Below are 21649 nucleotides of genomic sequence, written 5' to 3' on the forward strand. Positions count from 1 at the left end.
TCTCCAGCACTTAGAAAATAAGGAAACCTGTCACGCTGTAAACATTCGGCTTCTAAAACTTCCTATCACAATACAAGAACAACGAGATCCTCTGGAATGACAGCTACTCACTGTCAGGCCAAGATTAACATAGATACAAACAAAAAATCATCAGGCAGCCCCCCCCCCCCAAGTCCCCCAGCAATAAGAGAGATCTGGAAGAATAAACCTTGCTTCCCTGGCTGGCCTGGCCCTGACAGAACTGGTTTTCAAAGTTCTGGTCATTAGTCTATCAAAGGCGGCACAGGCCAATGCCCAGAACTTTGGTCTGATTCCCAGCTTGGCTCCTTACCTGGTTTTGGGCCAAGCCCACTCCCTAGGCCTCAACTCCTCACCTCTAAAGCTCTTAGTCTCGAGTGGTCCCAGAACCTCAGATCCAGGAGCAGCTCACCAGTCAGAGGCTGGCACCTTCCTTTAGAGAAGCTAATTTCTGCTACCTAGACACTTGAAGAATCAATGTGTCTGGATGGTTCGATTTTCCAGACAGCACTTTGGGGGACTCTGCTATGGCAGCAACAAATGTTTAGAAATATTATTTCAGACAGAAACGCTTCAAGAATAGGCTCCTGCCTTCCTGGAGTGTTCTATCACCTGAACCTTTGTCAGTGACCCAGGGTCCTCACTAAAGACGCCAGAGCTGACCTGGTCCTACTTTTACCTCTCTGCAATTTCTACCCACTGCTCCCGTAGTCAAAAGAGACCTGCCCTTCTAAGGTGAGAGGCTCAGGGCTCAGATGCTTCCTGGGACCTGCTATGGCCCTAGATCCCTTCTAAGCTGAGAGGCTCAGGGCTCAGATGCTTCCTGGGACCTGCAATGGCCCTAGATGCCACCATTTTGAGAGCATGGAGAGTGACCATCACTGTTTTCTGGTCTCCTCCCTCTTGGCAGACAGGCGGACACACCTTGTGCCATGTGCCTGTTTATATGGGGATAAAGGACTGTGCCCTGAGACACGGAAGCTCTGACACTTACTGGATGCCTCTGAGCTTTTGTTTTCTAATCTGTCAAATGAGATCAAGGAAGCCGGCAGCTCCTGACTCACAGGCATTTTGTGAGACCCCAGTGAGAGCATGTGGACCCTTTCAGAGTCCCTCCCTGTGTACCTGCCCATAATGGTTGGTGACACAGCCATTCATCTGAAACTGTGGCATATTTAACTACCGGACTCTGGAGCATCTGGCCTGGAGACAAGGGGACAAGGGAAGGGTGACAGCGCCTGCAACAGCCTGTCCCTTTGGGCACTTGCTGCCCAGGCTCCAGACCAGGAAGTCAGACAAGGGTATGTAAGGTGACTCAGGTGCTTTACAACCCAGAGCTAAATAAGTGACTGCTAGTGAGCCCTGGAAGTTCTGAACCCTGAGCAGCTTTCTGGGCAGATTATGCTAATGCAAGCTGGGGATGTTCCATTGGTAGGACATCATGTTGACGCAGACTGCTAAATCCTACAATCTCAGAGCTGGAGGGGCCCAGAGACCTTAGGAACAATGGCCCCTGAGAAGCAGCTAACAAGTGATTGTCCCACTTGGGGGAGGGGGACCCCACAGTCCGCACCATTTAGGGATGATTCTGATCCTGCCTCTTTGCTGCTCCCTACCGCCCCCCCCCCTCCCGCTCCCAACTGTTTGGCCAGTCCCACCTTCACATGGCAACTCTTCAAATACTTTAAAAGGAGCTGTGAGATCCCCTCCTAAACCTTTTCTTCTACAGGCTAAATAGCCTCAGTTCCTCCAAATGATCCTCTTATGTAAAGACTTTTGGGTTCAGGGAGAAAATAGCATTTTTATGTCTGAGATGTGGTGAGCAGGGACCTGAGAGGGCTTAAAGGACTCCACAGTCCCTCATCTCTTCATTCCCTCTACAAATTCTAGCTGATAAGCGGTTAGCTGGAGCCTTGGGATTAAATGTCAAAGAGGAAAAGGGCATAAAGGATCCGCCAAAACCTACAAAGACTCACATTTTCCCCAAGATAGGGCCTGCCTTTACATTATTGGCCATTTGAGATGCAGGTGAATGCAATTTTAACATAAATACACACAGATAATATAGATGACAATGGCGGCTGGTGTTTATAGGGTACTTTGAGGCTGGCAAAGTACACTTACAACATTAGCTAAAATCATTGTCAAAGAAACTCTCAGAGGCAGGTACACCAAGTGGGATGCTTTCTATTTTACAGGGGAGAAAACTGGGGCTCAGGGAGGCTGTGACTTGCACCAGCAGGCACAAAGTATCAGATACACCTCCCAAATTCATTTCTCTGCTAAGTTAAGGGTTTTTCCCATGATCCCCACTGCCTCTTCCTGGAAGAGAGAGACAGAGAGAGGGAGAGGAGACAGGTAGAAGGATGGATGGATAAGGATAGATAGGAAGATGGAGGAAGAGATAGACAGATGGATAGATGGATGGAGAATGGACGGATGGATGATGGATAGATAGGAAGGATAGATAGATGGTAGATTAATGGATACAGATAGAAAGATGATTATAGATGGATAGATTAGAGATGATGAATAGATAGATGGAAGAGAGACAGATGGATGATAGGCAAATGTGCAGATGTAGCTGGATGTATCCATATGTATGTTCTATACATAGTTATCTTTTAATCTGTGTAGATAATATGAAAAATTTGGTGTAATCAATAGGTTTCGATGCACAATAAATTTAGGAGAACACAGTGGGCTATGGCAGTCCCTAAAACAGGGACAATCTTTAAGCTTTCTTCCGAGAAGTGTGTTCTCTAGAACATGGGAGGTGATTATGGACTGTCTCTGGCTCCAGTCAGACCACTTCTGGAGAACCATATCCAAACTGTGGGCACCACGATTTAGTAAGACTGCTGATAACACGGAGAACATCCAGGAGGGCACCTGAGGACCAACCACCTGGAGGAACAGGGCTACTGAGACTGAGGAGAAGACTCAGGATACACAACAAGAAGTAGGTGAAGCACTAACACGGACTGGACCTGCTTGGCCCCTGAGGAGGAGCGAGGAGCAGTGGGCAGAAATTCCACAGAGGAAGACTGCAGGCTTCCAGCAGGGAACAACGTCCTCCCCATCAGAGCTGTCAAGACAGTGCAATGGATTACCTCAAGAATGGCGGGTCTTCCCTCACTCGATGTCTGTCAGCAAAGGTTGGACCTGCTGGTTGGGAACACTGTCGAGGTGATTCTTGGTCAGGTATCGGCTGCTTGAGGACGCCTCTAAGGTACCTTCTAATGTTGGAACTATGGGCTTCTTAGGCCGTGTTTTAAACTCTATTTAAATGTGGAAGGGTTAGGGCAGCCTATTCTGGGAAACTGGGCCACAAATACTGAAAAACCATTGCTCTGCAGCCAGGAACAGAAATACCCAATAAGTGTGAAAAAAGGAACAGCAAAAACACAAAACAGAGACACCGTTAGCAGCCCTACACACCCGTCACTCTACTTACCAACAGGGAAGCCCCACAGTCTGTATTAACGCCCTCATGGCTACCCACAAAAAGGGGTTTTTGGGTTATAAAGTCCTGTTAGCTGTAGTATGAATAAATATAGTTTTCCAGAAGGCATGTAAGAAGTACTTCTCTGTAATTGAATCATCTAACACAAAGCCACCAGTAAAAGGAGAATGAGAGAAAGAACAGCGATCTATTGTAATCTGGGGTATTTTTTTCAAATGGGGCATTTACTTCACATATTGCTGAAATAAATAATCTCATCACATAAAGTGAAAAATTTCTTCATTTCCTCTCTATGATGTTTAAAATTAACTGGATTAAATTTTTAAATGTATATTTTAGAAATTTTGTCTAATAACGATTAATAGTATGCTGATTGGAAAAAATGTATTAAAGACAAATATGCCCATTAATATCACATGCCACTATCAACACATGGCTACCACATAATCCAAATATTTCTCTGATGATACAAGGCTAAAAATATTAAGTATTAAAATTAAGAAGTTGCTTTTTCTTAAAGAGTAGAATAAAACAACATTTGGGAAGTGAAAGGTTTATTATACTTTTGAGGAAGCGTTCTTACAGCATCAAACTGTGACTACACAGATTAATACAGTATATTGTTTTTAACTTGAAAAACGAGATCTTAATTCTACTTCTTTGTCTAATTACAGAGGGAACCTGATTAGTTAAATAAATGTCTACTGAATGCACACATCAAGATATGATTCCTTAAGGGAGATAAAGGTCAGGTTAGCTTCTTGGGTTTCAAAAACAATCATGGAGTGGCCTCATGCCTGATTTTGCAGGCCTTCATTTACCAAAAGATGATTACCAAATAAGACATAGTCCACAAAAAAAGAGAAAGAGCAGAATTAAAATTTTAAAGAGAACCACGTCTTTTGGATTGTAATTTCCATTGAATTCCTTTAAAAGAAAAAAGTAGGATCCAGAGGATCCAGAAAGGCCCCTCATCACCCCCTCATGGTGGTTCTGTTTGGGACTTGGCTGACACAGGAGGTGGGTGAGACCCCATGCACAGTATTAACTCTTTCAGTTCCCATTCTGTGGCATTTTTGCTGTCCATTTGGCCTGAGGTATTTTTAGCACACAGGACACTCAAGAAACAATGTCAATATTAGAGGAAAAGGGAACCTGCCATCTTTAAGTGACCACCCTTCCAAAGGGGTGCATGGCTTAGGCCAGTCTGGTTCCCTTTGCTGGAAGTCAACGGACCACTGGTCTCGCACGCCAAGTCTATGATGGCATATGATGAGAAGCTGGCTTCAAGCAAAACTGCCAGCTTGGCTTTTGATCTTAAACAATACTTTTGCTTTTTCTTTCCTTTATTTTCTTTTTGATAGCAGAACTGATGGGTCAGATTTGCTGATTCCATCATATTTTTATAGAGAAAAAAAAAAGCTCAATCAATGTTTAAAAAGGAATTCAGATAGAAGTAAACAAACAAACAAACAAAAACCCTCTCCAAATGCAGGGTGATGGATTTGAGCCCTGCGGAACTGCCAGTCATGTCAATCAACCATCTTAAGATGTGTCCCATGGGCTAAAATACTTCCAGATCATAGTAGATTAACACAGTTCTTCATCCTGCCAAAATTTAAATAGCATTTAATGTTAAGCTTAATACATCTTTTTTCTGTCTATACACGTCAAGATAGAAAATATCTTTATCAACTGAAGTATTGTTTCCATTAAATCTAGAGCATACTTTGATTAAAACAATTTTGAATTAAAAAATCACTTTTTGCAAGGAAAATAAAAATAATTTTGCATAAAAGTATGTTAATTGTAAACAAATTACCTCATCTACAAATTTTCTCTGGAGTTCCTGAATAAAAGGGGATAATAATGACATGACATACGCAGGAAATCAGGTTATAGGATAGAAGAAAAACCAGACAAATGCAAATGGTCATGTAAAACCCAGAGTCGACAGTCAAGGGCCCCGGTGCAGCCAGGAAGAGGGTGAGCTACTATCATCGCCATACCTGAAGCTCAGCTGCTTTGTTCTTTAACAAACTCATCTCCATGTGATCATGCCCTTGGAAATGTGTCGGCAGAACGTCCTGCTGTGCTCACCCCACAGAACCTTGTATGTCTCTCTTCATAATTAACTAATTATGCTCTAATCAATAGTGTAGCTCCTGATTTTACCATGTAAATCAGATAAATGAGATAATGGCTAGGGGAGGTCAATCTCATTGTATTTACAACGCCCAGCGCAGAGTCCGATTTCAGGATATCTCATCCACTGGCACAGCGGGCAGCCTTATCAGCGGGCCTCCAGAAAGTCTTAGGAGTGAGTGCAGGGGAAAGGCCTGCATTTTCATAAAGGAATAAGAGATGCAAAGCATGCCCACCGCAGAAACATCCTCAATCACCACAGTTAATACCACACATATTCATTTACAAAGGGCTGACTCAGGCAGAGTATATCTGTATCTATATATATTTTTTTTAATAAGCAAAAAACAAACAGCAAATGCCAAATTTAAAAAATCCAACAAATCAAACAACTCCCTCCCCTTCAATAATTCTACATTTAGAGGAGGAAGGAGCCATCTAAAGCTGTGAAAGTAATTACCTTGGAATCGCTGAAATACAACATTGATAATCTAATCTTTAAATGACAGCTTACAGACACAGCTTCAGAAAGTGAAAAAAAATTACAAAATACCATTTCCATTTCAAGACAGTTATGCTGATTTTTTAAACAATTGCAAAACTGCAATTATTAATATATTTGAATGGGCCCGTGATAATAATATTCTCAAAATACGATCCAAATAAAAACTAGATCAATGATGTTAAACCAGTAACTTTTTTTTTTATTCAATAAGGACAGTAAGTATTCGGCACATCATGCTGGGAAAGTGGGTTCAAAGGGGAACTACCGGCCGGGTGACCGACGTGAATGTCATGACTGTAATAAGAAATGCATTCAAACACAGGACATAAAATAGTCATTGATGAATGAAGTAGCCAGCTTGGTTATCTGAAAGGTTCTGGATCACAAAGGCATAACAATGATTAGTCACTGGAGAAGCTTCAATAACAGCAGTTGTCAAAGGGCCTGCTTTGAAGGGGGAGTTCAGGTTTACCGAAGAGGAGTGAATTTCATGTTCCTTCTAGAAACACACCAGAGTATGTATTCTAGGTGCTTCCTTCTAAAGAGATTGAGCCCAAGCTCATCGGTGTAGCCATCCACCACTACTCTTCCATTCAAACCACCCATCTATGAATACTGGTTACTGGTTGGCCATGGAAAATGCCTGGGTCCTTGAAGGCCATGCCTCCAAAGTTGTTAAAGGACCAGCCTAGCCACAAATGGAACAGGAGGCTTATTCCCAGAAACTCAGAAGGTAACAGATTCTGGGGGGGGGGCCATGGTACCTGCCTGTCATCTCCTGAGTCACAGAAAGGTTGTGACTGCTCTGGTGCCGAAAGTAGGAATAATGACCGAGGGAGGGCTTATCGGCTGTCCTCATGTGGCACAGGACAAACCAACTCTTTTTATGCCGTTGGTTTTCTCTCTCTCTTGTGTTAAAATGACTGAGTTCATCTTCAGTCTTCCTTTGTCCCTCTTGGGTGTGATGAACACGCACACATCACGCCACAGCCAGACCTGGGAGCTCTGAAGTGCTGTGGCACAGATTGTTTAAGCACAAATTAATACCTCCTCGGAATAGCACTTGGGCCAATTATGGACAAGGTCAATTTTATAGCGTGGAAAATTGGAGAGTTTTGAGGAGAGGCCATTAGGAAGGACAGCCAGTGTTTGATCTTCCTATCTCCACGGTACTCCCCCTTCCAAGCTCACCTTTGCAAAAACCTCGCTCATGAATTATGGAGTTGATATTTTATTCTGTGAGACAAACGATACTTAAATCTACCCACAAAATGATGATCACCTCTCAGTCTGCAGGATTACAAGGTGTTCTCATGGAAGTGTAGTAACAGTTTTGATTAACAGAAGCACAAAAAAGTCACTTGGCATAATGATTTCAAGGAAGAAAAAAAGTGACCCTAAGAAATTTCTAGTCAAACATTACAGAAGGCCAAGGCTGCTAGCACATTAGCATTTTTCCAGTAGTAAAACGGTTGGCATTTTTTCTCAAGTTGGTTAGATTCTAGAAACTATCATTTTTTTCTTATTCCTACATTATGACAACAACCTGGAGTCTGATTTCTAATTCAATATAACAGAACTACTTAGTGCTTTGATACAGAATATTAATCTTTCCCAGATATGCTGTAAAATATCTTTTGATAATTTCATTATCTCAATTTACACACCATTTTACACACACCATGTTACTTTTATTGAACATCTTAGCCAAACATATGGTCTTCTATTATGATATAGCTACAATGTAGAGAATAGAGTATCTTCTTATTTGCGTTTTCCCCTTGATAACCTCTAACATTCCCATTGTTTTTTTCCCCCTAAGTTTAATTTCTTCCCAACCCACACCATCACTATAAATCATGAGTTTCCAAAAGGAATTAATTATGTTGCCATTTACAAGAATTTCAGCAAAAAGTCTTTTCTGAGTCACTTCAGGCTGGAGCAATAGAAGATTCAAACCATTTCTGTTGCTGATTTTAAATTTGGAGCAAAAAATTTGCAGATGGAAAATGCAAACCCTGTATCTCCCTGGAAAGATGCAGATGCTGCTGGAGACGTCTGGGCAGGCACAGGGTGCCGTGGGGCCACTCAGGCCCCTTCTGGTGATCACGTACTTTCACTAGGTATGTTTGGAAAAAACAGATTCAGCCTGAACACAGTGAGCTCAGAGAAGACAGCAAAGGCGGCAGATTTCAAGTATTGCTCAACAAAGATCCAGAAGCAACATGAAGACACTTTTGTTGCAAACACTGGGTAATTCATGCTAATGGGCGCGGGCTCTGGCTTCCGTAACAAGATAACGAGTGCTGCCAGAGGCAAGGCCCTTCCTGGCCATGCCCGGCGGGCACCACCAAGAGAGACAATCCTTTCACAGCACAGGCTTCTAGGGCATTCGGCAGCACGTTGTCTGAAACCGGAACCCCGGCTTAGGCGGCATAGAAGGGAAGCGGCCTAGAGGAAGAGAGCGGCTTTCTTTGTTCCGTAATGCCGCATTAAGTCCCATAGGTTCTGTCCCTCTTCACCGAGTCCCAGCACTGCATATCATCATTTGCCACGGAAGCACAGGGGAAAAAGACATTACTTAATAGGACAGTTCTGACAAGACATTTATCCAGTATTTCCAACAATGCACATATCAAGGGCTTCTGATTAGTGCAAAAAAAGAAAAAGCAGGCAAATGAAGTGCCTCGTCGGTGTGAGTAACAAGCCAATCAATTCCATTCTATGCAAACCTGCCGAGCACACTCAACTTTTGGTCGTGATAAGCTTATAGACAGACAAGTCAAGACAGCTGTCCGCCTGTACTTAGGTACTCTATGGAGAGCTTTATCCATTTAAATCACCCTCATAAAAGGGGGCTCCGGGACTGCCTCCGAGGACGAGCTGTGGCAGAGAGGTGTCTCATGAAGGGTATCTACACAGTAAAGTGATAAGAAAAGAACATTAACATTCAGAGATCATAACAGCTCTGCAACACCAGCCCCACCGTCCGGCGCCAAGGGCCGGGCTCCACCGGACGCCGCCCTCCCGGGAGGAGCAGCAGGCATGGGGCGCTCCCCCTGAGACAGGGGAGGCTTTGGGCCCCTTCCACCTCCTAAATCGGCCTGCCTGCCCAAAAAGGGGGGGTGCCTCCTAAAAGAATGGTGCTCTTCTCATCACATGAGCAAAGAATGGTCAAGCAATACGTGCCTGCAGCCGGCACTTGCTATCTGAACTAACACAGCGATTTCATAAAAGGATAAAGAAGCAGCTGAGCTGCAGCAGAGAAGCCCTACTCTGGGCAGCAAGCTTGGGGCTGGCTGGAGCCAAGCTCTGAGGAAGGCTCGAGCGTCTCCATGGAAAGCTTTCAGGATCTTCCTCGTGGATTTCTGCCCCACCAGCACGTGCCCCAAATTACAAAAACACCAAGTATCGTCCAAATAGCTCATTTCCTTACCAATGAGGTAACTGGGCATGGTCAGGGGTGCACCATGGGACATGCAGCAGGCACGAAAAAGCCACATACAAACATGATCCCAACTGCAAATTCTCTTTCTTATCTAAAGCAGACAATATTTTTCATTGATTATACAGCTAAACTTTCAGTCAACTATTCAAAACCAGGTAACTTAATTCTATCTGCTTTCTCCAACGCTTCTTGTACTTAGGTCCATAAAACAAGTATTCACTTACTGTTTCTGCTTTTTATTTTCAGGAGTGCAATTTCAAGTGCTCAATAAAATTTGGTTATAGGTGGCAGTAAGCTCACCAGAAAAACTACAAAACAGACCCAGTGTCAGAGAAGTAAAAAGATTGTTAGCACTGCAGTGGTATTACCAAATACTAACATCACTTCAAAACACCTTTATTTTCAAGGATTTGAGATGTGTTTAATGCTTCTAATTTCCATTGAGAGAAAGAAAGTGAAAAGTGGCACAATCACAGATTATGTTTTCCAGAGAAGAGATGCTTTGCCAGAACCCAAGAATAACACCATAAGAGAAAAATGGAGACACTTACCGGGAATGGTAAGGTGGGGTGGGGTGGGGGTGGGGGGGAAAGGAACAGGTGTCACATTAACTCTCACTTTCAGAGATACCAATGTTGCTGTGAATGGGAAAGTAAAAACAAAGTGAATTTCTTTGCTGCCCTCCTTCCCCTTCCCCAACCTAAAGCATCCTGAGTAGCAGCATGTGCACTTCGATTTGTCCATTCTGAAGGATGGCTTAATTGCAAGCCTCCATCTAGGGGAGGCGTGTGCAGGCCGAGAAAGAAATGACACACGACGGGGGGAAAGGACCAAAATATTAACAAGGCACATGTGGCCAATTCTTGCTTGTCCGTACTCTTGGAGAGCATGCGGACATTTGGCTTCAAAGTGCCCAGCTATACTTGAACCTGCAGAGCCCAAGGTTCTGGGGGCACTTCCAAGCACAGCCAGCCTCACAAGGCTGTCTTGAGTCAAGGCCTTGGTCTAATCAGGAGACCACAACGTCAGGCAGCAGGAAGCAGGCCTCTCAGGGTCTCGTACCAGCCCCTGATCCTCAAGTTAGATGGAGGACAGTCCCTGCCCTCTCCAATGGCTCTCTGCTACACGCCCACTACCCCACAGTCACAGCACAGAGATACCACAAGAAGGCTAGGCCTGACTTCCGTGCCTTAAGGAAGCAAAATGGAAACTAGATTTTCTGAAGAAAAGTTGTATGAAGAGAATCCTCCCAAGAGGGTTTACTGAATCAAAGTCGTATTTCAAAACAACACACTATTTTTTAATGACATTTTCAGGGCTGAATTTAGAAAATGAAGACATTTTCAGAATTAAGATATCCTAATTTATAGTGACTTGCACATCAGACAAAATTGGGAACAGAAAATCTTTAGCTGACACTATTCTATCTCAGTAGACACGTAGCACAGTTCTAGGCACATGGATGACAGCTAATAATTACTACTGAAATGACCTCTACAGTTGCTTGGCCTCCATAGTTTTATTTACTGATTTCACTATTACAGAGTTATAGTAATTTTACAAAGAAGGGCACATTGCATTTTTCCTATAAATGGTATTAGAAATTACTGTAGCAAGGAAATTAAGAAACATTCTATTTAGTCAGTTATGTTAATGGTGGCTTTAGTGTTTTTATTTCTCAAGGAGGCTGGCATACAGACTGTACATTTCAGAGATTCTCTGAGTTGGAAGGAAACTCACATCTAGTCCAACCCATACTTTTTTTTTTTTTTAAAGCAATCGGGGTTAAGTAACTTGCTCAAGGTTACACGGCCAGTTATTTCTGGGTGTGGTGCTGAGTATCTGAGCTCGGATTTGATCCAGGTCATCCCGACACTGGAGCCGGTGCTCTTACTCACTGAGCCACCTGGCCACCCCTAAGCAATTGGGGTTAAGTAACTTGCTCAAGGTTACACGGCCAGGTGTTTCTGGGTGGGTGCTAAGTGTCTGAGCCCGGGATTTGATCTCCAGGTCTTCTCAAACACTGGAGCCGGTGCTCTTACTCGCTGTGCTACCTGGCCGCCCCTAGTCCAACCCATACTTGAACATGTTTTAAAAACTGTTATCAGGAAATATCACCTCGGCTATTTCTAGATTAGAAATTACTTCTTTAACTAGCTCTTACTTCTAGGAAATGTTCCCCTAATACTAAGAAATGAGAAATCTTTGACTTTAGTTTCTACCTATGCTTACTTTCACACCTGAATATTCAGTTTTAACATATGGTATACTACATTAACAAATGTGAATCAGCTTTCAAATGAAAAGGCCAATAAACCCAGAGCCCTGTCAACTTCACTTATCAATCAAAATTTATGAGGTTTTTGGTTTTGAGAAAGAGCTGGGTCACAAACAACAGAAACAACTAATTTAAAACAACCCTTTAAAATGTAAGATTGCCATCTGTGATAAAGGGGCAGGTTTGTTCATATGCACTGTTAGGGAACAATGTTTGCCAACTGGATGGTATATTACAATTGTTTCTGAGCATCTGAAATGACTGATTAACCAAATGAATTCAAAACCAGGAAATAAGAATGCATCATGTAATCAAAGGGAAAATGAGCACATGACTTAGGATGATTTCTTTTCTCAGACCTTTAAATTCTTGCCACAAAACCTACATCACATTTATTTGAAATTAATGCCCAGTGTTATTTAAGAAAACCAAAGGCATCAATTTACTCATGAGGTTAAATGACTCTGCTTGTAAGATTCCGGTAAAGAAAGGAAGGAGAAGCCAAGGGCCAGCAGCAGATGTGGACCTAGAACCCAGGAAACCCAATGCGCAGCTCAGTTCTGTTTTCCAAGGGATCACAAGACTGCAGATTGTCGACAATAAGTGATAACGACATTGACAACATGGTAAGGACAACAGCTAACATTCAGATAGCACCACGCTTACACACAACAGCCCTGGCAGGTAGATGCTGCTATGATTCCCATTGTACAGTCAGGAGAAACTGAGGGACACAGGTTAAGGGACTTGCCCACGCTCAGCCAGCCCCCCCCCCCTGGCATTCTGTCTGCTGCTCTGCACTAAATGTTGAGAGCAGAAAGTGTGCAGAAGAGACAAAGATAAGCTGTTCATGACAGAAAATGAGAGGCAAACAGAACAAACTTTACCGCAAAAAACAGCAAAATTAATTTAGAAAATGAGAATTTCACTTCACCGCTCTTTGTCGTCCACCACCACCCGGCCACTCCCTCCCCCACAAAGGGTGCCTTTTGTTCTGTGACATGATGACGACTTCTGGGTTTGCTTCACATGGCCGCACACAGACAGGAAGAGCTCACATTTCGGCAGGGTTACAATCCCAAGAGCCAGCACTGAAAGCTGAGAAAACAGACCCAGGAGGCAGAGTTAGCGGCCATGGTCTTCTGGCCAGGCAGAGGTCAAGCCGTCCAAAGAGGCTGCCATTCTGCCATGGCCAGCTGTCTGATGTCCGAGCATTCAGGGATCCAAAATCAAAGCCTTCACAGAAAGGGACACCCATGGGGACAAATTCACTAACAAATGGTCTGCCTGCCAATCTATGTTGAAAAGCCAATCCTGGCCAGTTTGGATGAGCCAGAGCAAAGCAAAAGTTCACACCAAATCAGAAAAAGTGACAGAGAGGCAATGGCCACCGCAGCAACCTCAAATACTCAAACCAAGATTCGAGTAAGTCAGGAGAGGATAATCTAAGTAATTCTCATGACCACCTCAACCACTGTGAGGCCATCATCACCACAAAGAGGTCCATGAGGCCCTAACAACATCGGAGACCATAATGTTACATCACCAAAGGGTGAAAAACGGCAGAGAGCAGAATAAATACACACCAAGGCAAGCATGAGCTTGAATTAAGTCAAGTGTGGTTCAAGAGGGCTGACAGAGGAACCTGGGAGCTGGACAACTGAAGAAAAACAGGTCATGGTTGTCTTTCCTTCTGGTCATCAATTCTCATCTGACATGAAAACAGAACCATCATATTGGAAGCTGATTCCCTCAGTCCCTAAGAGACAGAGATGTGAGCTGGCCTTTCCTTAAGAAGATGAAGTCAGCAAAGACAGCTCGACCAAACCAAGGGCGCAGAGGAGGTCTGCAATGAAAGCAGCATCATTCTGAAAGCACCCAGGGGGGATGCCTGTCAATGGGGAATGGCTGAACAAGTTATGTTCATGATGGCGTATTGCTCTGCTATAAGAAATGATGAGAAAAGCGTGGAGAGACCTCCATGAAAGAATGGAGAGCACAAAGACCCAAACCAAGGGGACACTGTATACAGCAACATCCGTTCTGTTTCAAGAACTCTGAGCAACCAGGTCACTCTGATTATTATAAATACCCAAATGAACCACAAAGTTCCTATGAAGGAAAATGCTATTTGAATCCAGAAAAAGAACTGACATCTATGTGTGCGTGTGTGTGTACGTGTGTGTGTGTGTGTGTGTGTGTACACATGCACAGATCTGTGTCTAACGGCTGCCATATCAAAGCTGGGCAGGGGGAATTAGAAAAAGAAAGTCACATGGTAACTTTGTTGCATATTTAAAAGAAACAGCAAGTTGCATAAAATGGATCTGCAATTGCAGGTGCAATCTTCTGGTTTTCTATCCCACTCTTATGGAAATGTTTGTTTTATTTCTTAAGTTCAGAATAAAATAAATTTTTTTAAAAAGCGCTGAGGGATGGATTTTCGAGATATCTCAGGAGAGGAGAGAGAGCAGATGTTTGAGCAATGATGGGCAGCCCTGACTGAGGGGAAACAGCAACTACAAAACCAGATGCTTGTTTAAAAGTCTCTATAAAATGTTCATGAAAAAAAACCTTATGTGAACACTGAAAGCCAAAATGCTTTTAAGAAAATATGAGGACATGGCAAGATTCAGCAAATCATCTCCTACAGCCAGCTACGTCTTCACAATGTTCCAACCGACTTAAGAGGAGCAGAGACCTTACTCTTGTGTGTGTGTCTGCTGATTCCAGAATGCAGGCCTGGGCCCTCTCCTCTGGCACAGGCTGACAAGACAAAGGATTCCTCAGCAGATGCAGCCACAGAGATAATGGACTCATGGGAGAGATGACCAGGGTTAAGGGCCTATCAAACCAAGAATTCTGCCTGCAGAGGAGGCTGTCTGCCCCTGCTGGACACAGCGGCACAACACAGAGTGCAAGTGGCCCAGAGCATCTTCCAGGAACTTTAATTTGCCAATGACGTCATGCCACTTAGATCAAGACCCAGGATACTGCAAAGCTATACTATCATTGGAGAGATCAGTTTAATAATCCACACAGGAAAAAGCTGGTGAAGGGGCGAGGGCCCTGTGGCCCACGGGAGGCAGGAGGCCAGTCTGAAGACCCTGATCATCAGCCTGCAGACAGGCAACACCTGGGCCCAGAGTAGAGCAGGAGGCAGGGGGAAGTGAGCCAGAGAGGCCTCGATGCAGTGCTAGCCAGGATCCAGAAGGGTTCCTTACACAACAGTGACAGGGAATGGGAGCCTGCGTTACAGCCATGGGTCACCGACATCAGTGCCCCCAGGGTCCTCCTGGTGAGGGGAAGGAGCATGGCACAGAGAGACCCAAAGGGAAAGAAAGAAACATCAGAGATGAAGAGCCAGACTAAAAACCAAGCAAAGTGTCCAGCTTGCGGGGGAAAGCCCCTGGGGGAAAGGGAAGGAAAGATGCAGTCAGGGAGGTGCAAGCTGAGCTGTGCCCCTGGGCAGGGGGGCCTGGTGGACAGACTGCCACTGTATGGGACCGAGGAAGCAGAGGGCTCAGTCTGCCTTCAGCACCAAATACATGACCCTGGGCACATCCCTCAACCCGTCCAAGCCTCCGTTTCCTCATCTGCAAAACGAGAGTGACACTGCACCTGCCTTGTCCACAAGACTGTGGAGAGGAAAACACAGCACCGTGTGCCTAAGGCTCTCCTTCATGTGGCAGGTGTGGGGAAGCTCTCTGCATGGTGTGTCCCCAAAGCTACCCTCACACTCGGGCCACCCAGGACCCTGGGCAGAGAAGAGACACAGGCCAGAGAGAAAAACCGCCAGCCCTTGGTTTAAGGATGGAGCGCAAGACTGCTTGTACAAAGACCCCTCATTCAGGGGCCTGGCAGACTCTGCAAACTCATTCACAGGAAGACTTGCACAGCAGTGTTAACTCCTGTGTCTACTGCTTTGTTAAGGATCTTGCCAACCCACCTTGCTGCTGCCCCATCTCCTTAGCTTGGAAAAGCACTCCTCCCGCTTTATCACTTTGTTTGGGAAGCCCACCCTTGGTAGGTGAGGGAGAACAAATCCAGCAGCCCCCAGTCCCCAGTCCCCAGCCGGCCCCAGAGCCCCAAATCCACACCTTGCTAAACAGTACACGCCCTGCCCCCACTGTGCCCAGACTGCCTGACTGCCCTACCAACAAGCTCTCCAGACGAGGAGAGAGTGAGCTCTTTGAAGCCAGGGATCGTGGGCCTGATGGATTGAACCATTTGATTATTTATTCTATTCATCAGCAAAGGTCTAAAGTGTCTTTTTCTGGGGGAAAAAAAAAAGCTTTAGTATTATTTTTCTACTTGTTGAAGATGTGAACATTTAATGAAGTTTACTAATATTTTTGCACATACTTAAAGATCAAGATACGTAGCAGTGAACCATGATAAATCTTATCAAACATGGCAATATAGACGATATTTTTATTTTATATCTGGACACTCAATGTGATATCTCGAGAAAGTAAATTATGTAAAAATAGAAACCAGGAATCTTAAATGTATCTGTACCTACAAGAGAAGCTATAAAATATGAAAATCAAACAACGGATGGTGAATTCTTTTAGTAAAAAGAAAGTTTTACTGAAAAAAAAAAAAGAGGTAGCTTTTTATTTTTCAATTTCTTTGCAAATTTGAGCTTCAGAAGACCCAAGAGGAAAATATAATGAGTCTTCTGCTTGAAATGTTGCTTCCCTTTTCCTTAAAGAGGTGGCATTTATAGACCTTGTCACAACAAGGCCCTTGATGCTACCAAGGCGATTTTGAAATGCTTAAATCATTGGCACAACTGAGTAATCTGACAAGAGAAATTTTGAACTGGAAGATTTCAGTGACTTTTCTTTTCAAGAAAGTTATTGATAGATGTGATTTCATCTGGATGTGGCTGAATCCAAGTGACAGGGTTCTCTCCCAGCCTATCAACCTTGTGCAGCATGGGGGCCTGTCTATAACATGGCACGTGGATGGGCTTCGGCAAGGAGGGCCTGACCATGAGCTACAAAAACCAAGCCTTCCTCCACTGACAGTCCAATGGAGCAGGCGCTCCTGGTACGTAGCAGCATGCCTGTTTAAGTGAGGGCCGTGCCACATGGCCTTGGCTGCATTCATCACAGGCAGGGCTAAGTCAGAAGAAAAGGAGAATGCAGGAGCAGCTTTCCCAGTGTGGATCTCATAACAAACCAGGCAAAGGTTTTGCAGTCTAAAGACCAGCAGCAATGACAACTGGCCTCTCTGTTCGGCCACTGTCCATAACTTTTCCTCACTGAACCCTCCCCCAGACTGGTGTGAAAGTAATTTGATGGTGTTACAGCTAACAATGGGAAAATTCATAACACAGACTTGTAGGAAAGAAAATCACGACCTCAGATTCTGAAGAAAGATGTTTGATAAGATTGTGAGAGGTAAAGCCTAGAAAAGGGCAAAAGTCCAGGGTGGAAGCCGTTTCCATGAAGTCCCTTTCCTTTCCACATGGCCTGGAATAAGTGAACATCTCACCCTGACAAATGATTTCTCTTGTCTCTCAGGGCAGCCAGCAGTGACTGGCTGAGGAGCAGCAGCAGAGATGAACAAAGGGAAGGAAGAGGAACAGGAAGCTCCATCCTTCTGGGAGGACCGAGAAAGGCCAGAATGCCTGGCACAGACCCATCGATCATAGTCCTCTTCTAGAACGTGGGATGACTCACAGTGAAGGAAGTACACCAGACGGCCAGTGAGCACCCTGCAATGCCCAGACTCTAGGGAGACCTGAAGAACTCTCCTGGATTCCCTTTGCCCCTTTCCCCATCAGGAGGGCCAGAGTACTCTGCCTGGAGAACAGCCAAAGGGTCTACAGTAGAGAGACTGAGATGGTCACTCCAGAGACAGCATCCACCAAGGTGGTCCAGTCACAACCACCAGAGGTACAATTCTAGTGCAGGTGTAATTCACCCACTGTGTGCAAGGCAACACAGAGGCAAGGGCAGTACCCTCATCCTTAAGAAGCTGACATTTCACCGTGGGAGTCCAGCACAGGCACACAAGCCAGGAGAAGCAGGGCCCTCCCTCAAGGACGGAGCCAGAATTCTGAGAAAAGGTAAGAAGCGAAGGGAGCATTTTAGTACGAAGCAAGAAAGACAGAACAACACAGCTCCCTCTAAAAGTAAATAAATAGGGGCGGCCAGGTAGCACAGCGAGTAAGAGCACCGGCTCCAGTGTCGGGATGGCCTGGGGATCAAATCCCGGGCTCAGACACTTAGCACCCACCCAGAAACACCTGGCCGTGTAACCTTGCCCCAATTGCTTAGGGGCGGCCAGGTGGCTCAGCGAGTAAGACCACTGGCTCCACTGCCGGGATGACCTGGGGATCAAATCCAGGCTCAGATACTTAGCACCATACCCAGAAATAACTGGCCGTGTAACCTTGAGCAAGTTACTTAACCCCGATTGCTTTAAAAAAAAAAAGTAAATGAATGATCAAGGGAAGATGTGGGGAAGAAGGAGTGGAGAGTCAGTATGTTTGAAAGAGCTAGGAGAAAAGAAGCCACACAAACAAAAACGATTCAATCAATAAAATAAAAAGAAATCAAGTAAGACAACGTCTGCTTGCAATGAGTGAATTCTGCAGATTTGTTTTAGGATCATTTAGACTCCCTTGCATGCACTCTGGGAAGTCCCTTCATCCAGGCGGGTCTCCCTCTCTCAGCACAGAGGATGGATCTGCACAACTTCCCATCTCCTGCAACTCATCCAGGCCCTGACATACATCCTCAGCCCATGGTGTGGACTGCTCTCTGCACTTCCCAATGATATCTGGGCATCAGCAGAACACCTTCTGGCCACTGCCTCCTTCGCATTTCCTACTCAAACCTTTAGGGCAACAGGTAGTAGTGGTCTGTTCGTGCCCACCATAGCCCATTCAACGGTCCACTGGGCAAATTGCAACTTAACTCCTCTAGAAATGGTGGCATGGCCATCCAGCCTCACCAGAAGACAGAAGTGGGGGCGGCCAGGTGGCTCAGCAAGTAAGAGCACCGGCTCCAGTGTCGGGGTGACCTGGGGATCAAATCCGGGTGCAGATACTTAGCACCACGCCCAGAAATAACTGGCCGTGTAACCTTGAGCAAGTTACTTAACCCTGATTGCTTAAAAAAAAAAAGAAGAAGAAGAAGACAGAAGTGAACAGAAGGGGCTCTGTTCAGGCAGAATTTGGAGGGGGTGGCGAGGCAGAAGTTGGCATCTCAAGGACTAAATAATTTCCAAAGGCCACTGAGCCCGCTTTCTTCCTGCTGTTCTAGGCAGGCCTCAGGTGACCATCCAAGATCTAAATTTAAATAGATGAGCTTTGTGGGATGCAATTCCTGGTCAAGAAAATAAGTATGATTCCTCCCCCTGGTGAGTTAGAGTGGCCTCTGTGGCTTGATGGTGGAAATCATTTAGAAGGCTACGTGCACTCAGTGCCAAAGATCAAAGCCAGGAGCAGGGGGGAGTCTGGCAAAGGCCTCTTCCATTTTCATTCTGGATGGACATCCTCCAGGAGAAGGCCACCACTTCTGGGGATTACTCCACCCCCCCACTGCCCTCCTTGTCTGAATAAAGAGCCAAAGGGAATCTTGAAGTCATAGGCCAAAAAGGTCAACAGCTGACACAGGGACTGAGATGAAATTCTTTTCCACATAGATTACCAATTAGCAAGTTGATTCTATTATTCAAAAGTATTAGGGTGTGTGTGTGTGTGTGTGTGTGTGTGTGTGTGTGTGATGTGGATATAATATATTTATATCATTCATATACATATGAATACTAACATATATGTTAGTATTCATATCATACAGACAAGTATACACACATATATGCATGTATATGTATGCGTGTACACACACACACACACGTCTATATGATAATACATGGGGTATCTCAGAAGTCTCGGTGCAGTCTGGAGACACTAGATATGAAAATAACGCCATAGCCTACACTACCCACCTGGCTGCTCTTGGGGAATGTCAGTGTTCCCACATTAATCCAGCAGAGAACGCCCTGGACACAGGGAGGGCTTGGCCAAGCAACAGCCCCACCTTTGAGGAGCTAACAGGCATCAGAGGAAGGCCCTGCTCTGAGTCTTTGTGAGTTGAGGGTCCCAGCACAGGGAGTTCACCCACAATGCGGGAGGCCTTCACACCTGGCCTTCTCTGCACATGCTGAGCACAAGCCATCCCTCTGGACACAGAACTGGGCACAAGCTAGGAGATACACATCTCACAGAGGCATTGGGCATCCCTGGAAGAATGCGGTTGCTAAAAGACACTGGACTTTTATTTATCCTGTATTTAATGGCGCTCAAGGTCTCAGAAAAAACTTCGATATTAATGTGCTAACACCATGAGCTTGCTGCTGTTTCACAGAACTACTTTTTCTTCTTTTTTTTGCTTTTTGGAGGGCAATTGGGATTAAGTGACTTGCCCAAGGTCACACGGCTAGTTTTTGTATTAAGTGTCTGAGGCCGCATTTGAACTCAGGTCCTCCTGACTCCGGGGCCGGTGCTCTCTTCACTGTGCCTCCTAATAACAAAAAGAAATACCCTTTTAGAAGTGCTCTCGGGTGAGATGAAGCAAGATTGAATTTTTTTTATGAAAAGCTTTTAAAACAACACCTGGATCTGACAATATAATTTCTTTCGTCTCTTCTTTGATAAATCATTAGTGATTTACTTTTAATTTACCAAAATAACAGCAAAGATTTGTTACTAGAATAGAAGTATAATTAAGCCAAGATTTACAATGGGATTAAGTCATAAGATAAAATGTCTCCTTAAGATGAGATATGCAACCAAAGATTTAAGAAAGCCAGTGTCCCTTATGCAGCACTATGGATCAAAGACGTGCAAACACTACAGATGGCGCTTTGGAAATCCCACGGCTTCTCAGCAGGATGCTGATTCTACACATCACATACCGGTTCTCATTTTCGTTGGTGCCATCACGGCCCCAGACCAAGAGAGTAAAACATGCAAGTCATCCCTAAGAGCACCTTAAAAGAAGAGTCTTTTTGTCCCAGTTGCTTTGTAGCTGACTGGAGTACCCTAAGTTTACAGAAGACCTTCTGAAAGAAATCTACTGAAAACCATTAAATATAATTATTTTCTTTCTTCATTGTTTCATGGTGTGGGTACTCTGCCCCACAAAACAGGCTGTAGAGACTCGGCTGCCGTGATTCTACCTCATACTATTCTGTGGGCTGCTAAGGCAGCTTAACGCCAGCCTTCTGGAGATGGGCATCTGCACTAGGCTCATCACAGGAAACCTCTCCTCCACAGAGCCCAGGAAATCCATTGTGAACAGCAGACAGGAGGAAGCACCAATGGACTGGAGAGGAGGGAGCAGGGGCCGAATTACAAGAGTTCTGTGACTACAGAATGACACAGAACAGTTACAAATGGGTGATGGTGGACAAATCCCAACCTGTCCAAGCCTCAGTTTCCTCATCTGATCAATGGGTAGAAGGGATAGCCCCAGCCCCAGGATGCTAAGGCACACATTCCTGGTGGTTCTTTCTGAAGTCAATTGGAGTGACCACCTTGGACAAAACTGCATCTTCTCCTCAAAATGAGTGTTACTGGGCCTCAAGTACTTTTCTGTCAAATAAATATGGTCCTCTATCACTATGCACCAAGAGCCTTTCATTCCTCTGCTGGTTGCACAGGCACACTGTCAGGGCTACAGCAGCCTCGAAGCAAGGAACTGTATAGTCAGAGCAGAGGCTCTGGAGTCCAAGCTCCCGTCTTCACCTCTGGGTTTCAATTTCCTC

General features: G+C 44.8%; 1 protein-coding gene and 1 long non-coding RNA gene across 6 annotated transcripts in view; one reads left to right on the forward strand and one right to left on the reverse strand.

Annotated features, from left to right (window-relative positions):
- The window catches only part of LOC138166011 (uncharacterized), a 233810-nt gene that overhangs the window by 86801 nt on the left and 125360 nt on the right, over positions 1-21649 (forward strand). The window lies entirely within an intron of this gene.
- PHF14 (PHD finger protein 14) overlaps positions 1-21649 on the reverse strand; it is a 183503-nt gene that overhangs the window by 46112 nt on the left and 115742 nt on the right. Inside the window, exon 18 of one of the 5 annotated variants that reach the window (XM_069094451.1) lies at positions 6308-9048. The exons of the other annotated variants lie outside the window; for them this stretch is intronic. Within the exon in view, the coding sequence (XP_068950552.1) occupies positions 9036-9048 (13 nt within the window). The 3' untranslated portion in view covers positions 6308-9035. Of the gene's footprint in view, positions 1-6307; positions 9049-21649 lie in introns of those variants that run through there. 5 annotated transcript variants of the gene reach the window in all.

This window comes from Petaurus breviceps, unplaced genomic scaffold, assembly GCF_028583685.1.
Source record: "Petaurus breviceps papuanus isolate PSGF00001 unplaced genomic scaffold, PetGlider_PUasm1.0 218, whole genome shotgun sequence".
Classification (NCBI taxonomy): Eukaryota; Metazoa; Chordata; class Mammalia; order Diprotodontia; family Petauridae; genus Petaurus; species Petaurus breviceps.